This window comes from Antrostomus carolinensis, unplaced genomic scaffold (assembly GCF_000700745.2).
Source record: "Antrostomus carolinensis isolate BGI_N321 unplaced genomic scaffold, ASM70074v2 scaffold18729, whole genome shotgun sequence".
NCBI classification, from domain to species: Eukaryota; Metazoa; Chordata; class Aves; order Caprimulgiformes; family Caprimulgidae; genus Antrostomus; species Antrostomus carolinensis.
The window spans coordinates 34,992-41,002 of record NW_010336609.1 but is presented as its reverse complement, the minus strand read 5'-3'; the positions used below and the strand labels follow the sequence as shown (position 1 = coordinate 41,002).

Below are 6,011 nucleotides of genomic sequence, written 5' to 3'. Positions count from 1 at the left end.
CCAAGCTGCATTCCAACTGGGTGGTCCTCAACATATATTTGTTCCCTTCCCAGTGTCATAGATGTTCTTTTGCTTTTAAATTGGTGACACAACCACATGCAACACTACAGGCTTGGAGAAGAGTGTCTGGAAAGCTGCCCAGCAGAAAAGGACCTGGGGGTGTTGGATAACAGCCGGCTGAACGTGAGCCAGCAGTGTAATCAGGTGGCCAAGAAGGGCAACAGCATCCTGGCTTGTGTCAGAAACAGTGTGGCCAGCAGGACCAGGGAAGTCACACTTCCCCTGTACTCAGCCTTGGTGAGGCTGCACCTTGAATACTGTGTCCAGTTTTGGGCCCCTCATTACAAGAAGGACATTGAGGCACTGGAGCATGTCCAGAGAAGGGCAACCAAGCTGGTGAAGGGGCTGGAGAACAAGTCTTATGAGGAGTGGCTGAGTGATCTGGGGTTGTTTAGCCTGGAGAAAAGGAGGCTGAGGGGAGACCTTATCACTGTCTTCAATTACAGGAAGGGAGGTTGTTGTGAGGCAGGTGTGTGTCTTTTCTCCCAGGTAACTAGTGATAGAACAAGAGGAAATGACCTCAAGTTGCACCAAGGAAGGTACAGATTGGATGTCAGGAAAAAATTCTTCACTGAAAGGGTTATCAGGCACTGGAATGAACAGCCTAGGGAGGTGGTTGAGGTAGATTGGGGGCTCAGAGAGATGGTTTAGTAGTGGATAGGTATGGTTGGACTCGATCTCAAAGGTCTTTCCCAACCAAACAGTTCTGGGATTCTGTGATTCTATAATGACATCTGTAAAGCATTGTCTTCTAAGACAGAATTGCCTGAGGTCAGCAGATGCTGTCCTTTACTGTAATGTGTATTTGGCACAATATGAAGTACTTGTTTAATGTTAATCAAGCACAGAAATCTCTCCATATTCATTGAAGTTTGTAAGAGTTTGCTTAGATGCTGTCTTAATTTAGAATTTTCAAGTTAACAAAATTAGTGTTAGAAGGAAGTAAAAGCCAAATAAGTTACGGTTAAGAAATTTAATTAAAAATACTCATTCCTATGCTTTATTTTACCTCATTTAATACTCTGAATTGCATAGCTGTTTAATGGTTTACACTGCCTGTTTTTAATATGCTTGCAACTGTTGTCATATGGGAAGGCTACTGCATTCCTCTTCTCATTTGGCATATTATTGAATCTTATTTTTCTAGGTCTGAAAGTCATCGTAAATTCACTTATTGAATCCGTTAAGAAACTTACTGATGTGTTGATCTTGACTGTTTTTTGCTTGAGTGTATTTGCTCTAGTAGGCCTCCAGCTTTTTATGGGCAATTTAACATCCAAATGTGTCCTCAGTAATACTGTATACAATGACACATTATGTAAGGATGCCAAGACATATGTACCAAATGACAAAGGTAAATTTTATTCTTCTCTCCTTTTACATCATCTGTGTATGTTCCTATGTATGTCTTGTCTTTTCACAGAGTTGTTACAATATAGTTGTGTGTGTTTCTCACCAGAAGGTATGTTCTTCCATTTACACAAGTAGTAATATGAAGTCTCTGAGACAACTGAATGTGAGATTAGTGAATCTTGGATTTGGAAAGAAATTAACAGTATGGGGGATGGAAAGGACTGTGTTTTCTATAAGCATTTGCTTCTTTAACTATGCACATTGCACGGGGATCCTGATTTTAGGGGTACTACATAGAGAATGATTTTTTCCATCACTTAAGCTATATTGTGCAGGGATTTTACCTACTCCTTTATTTCAAAATAAAATTTTACACTGTGAGTTATGCAGTTGATTTTTTTTTTTTTTAAATTGCCATAGGGACAGATCTGCTGAGGAACAGCTCTGTATGCCCTTTGTTGTGAAAGGAGTCTTTCACAGCAATTTTGTCCATCAGGCTGGTTTTTACAGTGCAGTCATGTATGGTTTACTATCAGAGTGCTGTAGGAACTGACAACTTCTGATTTTATGATTCCTTGATTTTTTTTTTTATTAGATATCTGCTACAGAATGAATAAATCTTCTGAAATATTGCTCTGTGGGTTCAGTTCAGATCCTGAGTAAGTGAACAAAACAATTTTACTACTTTATTATTTTTTTCTTCCAGATGTGCTGTGGTTTCATTTTTGGCCTAAAGGAATGGTGATTATTTTTCAGGAGGGTGGAATGTGTATGTGAGTTAGGTATTAAATTAAAATCCAAATATTTCACATCAGAAAAAGAAGTAAAGTACTAGAATGCAAGCAATTATATATGTGCTTTATTTCTAACCACTGGTAATATAATGGTAATGTCAAAAGATATAAAGGAGGACGGGAACAGATCAGTAAAGAGTTGTGAGATATTAATAAACTCTCGTGTCCTCATCTGGGTGAATTATTTAATAGTAAACATATTTCCAATTTTTTCCCCTCTCTAGTTATTTGTTTGCATGTATCCTACATCAGTGGAGAGTTTCTGTCTAGTCAAAAACTAGATGGAACTAAAGTTTCTATCCAGTTTCTTTGACTAGACAAATGGCTTTCTAGGATTGTCTGATATAAATCAGCCCTTCTGGCAGAATTATATTGGGGAATAATGCAACAGACTTTCAGATAAACTGAACAAATCTATATTTGATGTTGTGTACTGGACACTTCCAGGTACAATCTAATACTTCAAGTAAGTATTGTTTAACATTTCTTTTGTGATTAGCAAAGAGTGCCCAGAAAACTATAGCTGCAAGAATATTGGAAAGAATCCTGACTTTGGCTACACAAGTTTTGATCATTTTGGCTGGGCCTTCCTCTCTTTATTCCGTCTGATGACACAAGATTACTGGGAACGCCTCTACAGACAAGTAGGTACTTTTATTACCTCCTAGAATGACTTTAGACATGGAGCTTTATGTCCACTAGAAAAGTCTATACCTGTTCTAACATTACTGGTAGCAAATTACTTTAGAAATCTACATAAATATTAAGGAAGTAGCTTCAGGTGACTAAACTGTAACACCTTCAAGTGATATTGGATGGGAGCAATCCTGCGGTGAATGCTCATAGTTTTGTTGGAGGACACACTTGGATCAGTGATTAATAGTTAAATATCAATATGTAACTACCAGAGAATTGGGGTATATAGTAGATCTGACTAGTGAGCTCACTGCTGCTGCAGGGGTTATGAGGACTTGTTACATGCTCTGTTTCTCTTCTTTATAAGTCCTGACTCCTCACTAAACCTTTTGGCCCAACACAATACACATACAATTCAGATATTTTTTGACAACTGGTACTAAAAAATATGATTCAGAGAGTTGAATATAAATTTCAAATTCTGGTTTTTTGACAAAAATGATACAAAAATTACATAAGAGAACTCCCTTACATATATGCAGCACCCTTGCTAGAAGGGAGTTATCCCCTGCCTTGTTCTGTAGCTTTCATATGGTCCACTTTAACTTTTTCCCAGCAACCTTTATTAACAGATTTTTTTTCAAGTGGATACATCTTATTTTTACCTTTTGGAGGTCATGTGGTTTTTAGTTTTTAATGTGCACAGCTTAGTTTTGAGCCATCTCCTTTGCTGCCACTTAAAAAAACCATAAGAATAAGCAATCAGTCAAAATATTGTCTCTGATTCATTTATTATAGCATCTTTCATGATGGTTTAGATAATCCTAGCTTTCATCCTGAGCACTGAGTTTTATTAATTTCTTTTGTAGACACCTGTATATCTCTTTACAACTGAAGTTGTCTTCTTACAACCTAAGCTCGTGATTGTTTGCCTGTTTTGCTGGGAGATATTTAATTTTAAGAATGGATTTTGTTAATTCTCTGCAATACATGGCATCATTATTTGATGGTGTGTTATATAAAAACATTGCATTATCACAAAGAAGTTTTTAAGAGCTGAAATTTATTTACTTGAAGGCCAGAGGAACTCCTGACTAATTGTATTTCTAGATGTTCTGCATAACTTAGACCAGAGGTAGATCCTACCATTGTTTAAAAGAAAACAGTGCAGTATGTTGACCTTTTTTATTGTTGTGGTGGTTTTACCCACAGTAGGACCATGTGGTCCTGCACTCACTCCCCCCACCCGGTGAGATGGGAAGGGAATCACAACAAGGGGGCACAGATAAGGATGAGGACAGGGAGGGTTCACTCACCAGTGATGGTCACGGGCAAAACAGACTCAACCTGAGGAAGAAAAATCAAATTAATTTGTTACCATTCATCTGAGTAGCAGAGTGAGACATAACAACCACATCTGACAGCACCTTCCCCACCCCTCCCTTCTTCCTGGGCTCAAATCACTTTGCTCCCAATGTCTCTGCCTTCCACCCACCAGCAGCACAGGGGACAGGGAATGGGGTTTGAAGTCAGTTCACCTCTGCTGCTCTTCCTGGCATGAAAGTCCAGGAACAAGGTGTTCCAATATGAGCTTCCCATGGAGTCACGGACCTCTTTGGGGTCAGCTCCCGGCTCCAGCATGGGAACATCCATGGGCTGCAGATGGGCCTCCGGTCCAGCGCACATCCTCACCCCCAGATCTGGGGATCCACCCCTGATCTGGCATTGAGCAACTCTGGGGTCTCAATTCAGTCACACCTGCCCTCAGGCTCCCTTTCTGCTCCAGCGTGGAGTCCTCCATGGCCTACACATGGGGTATGTGCTCTGCCATTGAACTTCCGTGAGCTGCAGGGGACCTCATTTACCTTCTCCTACTCCAGGCAGTTGAACTGGGTGTCTGAGGTTCTCTGTCCTCACCTCCTTCTCCTTCCTCCTGGCCATGATTCTCTCTCTTTTTTCAGGCTGATGGTCATCTTTTGTTCAAGTCAATGGCCTCTCCTCCAGGTTCTCTCCACCTTCTCCTTTTCAAGACCATCCTTCCCCTCACAGATATGGATTCACAGAGTCATTTCTCTAGTGCTCATTGGCTCAGCCTGGGCTGGGGTGGTTATGCTTTGGAGCCAGGGGAGCTTTGCAAAGCTTCTCACAGGGTAGCTCCTTCCACCACAACCAAAAATCCCCCCCACCAACATAACTGCATAGGAAAATAAATTGTTTAAAGTTAGTCTGAAATTCTATTGTAAATGTTAGTTTGTTAAGAATTTATTACAACCTTTACCTTTTCCTCACAGACTATCCGTACATCTGGAAAGAAGTACATCTTATTTTTTCTGGGGGTCATCTTTTTATGCTCATTTTACCTCTTCAATCTGATCTTGGCTGTAGTAACTATGGCATATGAAGAGGAAAATAGAGCTACTCTTGCTGAAACAGAGGCAAAGGAAAAATTACTTCAGGATGCCAAACAAATTCTAGAGAAAGAACAGGTTTGTAAATTATTTTATGTAATATATAATTTGTGATTCCTTTTGTTTTCTTCTGTTCGTGAATTAGGGAAATAAAGTTTTTAATTAAACATGTACCTCTTACAATACTTTCTCACACTTCATTTCTTTTTCTCTCTGTCTGTAAACACACATGTGTATGCATATATATATTTAAATTTATAGAAATATTTCTGTGATACACACAATCAGCATGATTCCAATTTAAATCATATTATGTTTTAGGATTGCAGACCAGACTTTGTATAGGAATGGCTTTCTGGAAAGCTTTTATGGTATCGCATAGATGCCTGCACTCTGTGATTCACCCCATTCTTGAATACTACCACTACTGCTGCATACAAAAATCCCTTTCTCTAGATATTCCTTCTTGCTATTACTGTGTAGTCTGATGAAGGAAGTATGAGTCTTTGCATCCATAAGAAATGTTGCCATTTCTACACTTCCCTGAGACTGGAAGTTCTGACACTGATATATTTCAGGATTAAAAACACAAGTTTTTGGACAGCCACTGTGCTCAGCTATTTAAGGAGGGTTGAGTGATTGCACGCAGAAGGTCTACCAGTTGACAAGAGCAGGAGTAGTCATCAGCCAGGTTAATGCCATTAGTTCCATATTAACGTAGAAGGTCATCCAGAAACTGTGTTAGCTTCTTTGCTATTGG

General features: G+C 39.4%; 1 protein-coding gene across 1 annotated transcript in view; it reads left to right on the top strand.

Moving 5' to 3' along the window:
- Window positions 1-1,207: 1,207 nt before the first annotated feature.
- LOC104530370 (sodium channel protein type 5 subunit alpha) overlaps window positions 1,208-6,011 on the top strand; it is a gene marked incomplete at its 5' end in the record, with an annotated part of 31,835 nt that continues 27,031 nt past the window's right edge. The window contains 4 exons of the mRNA XM_029086719.1: window positions 1,208-1,450; window positions 2,009-2,072; window positions 2,707-2,851; window positions 5,135-5,329. Coding sequence (XP_028942552.1) covers window positions 1,208-1,450; window positions 2,009-2,072; window positions 2,707-2,851; window positions 5,135-5,329 — 647 coding nt within the window. The remainder of the gene's footprint in view (window positions 1,451-2,008; window positions 2,073-2,706; window positions 2,852-5,134; window positions 5,330-6,011) is intronic.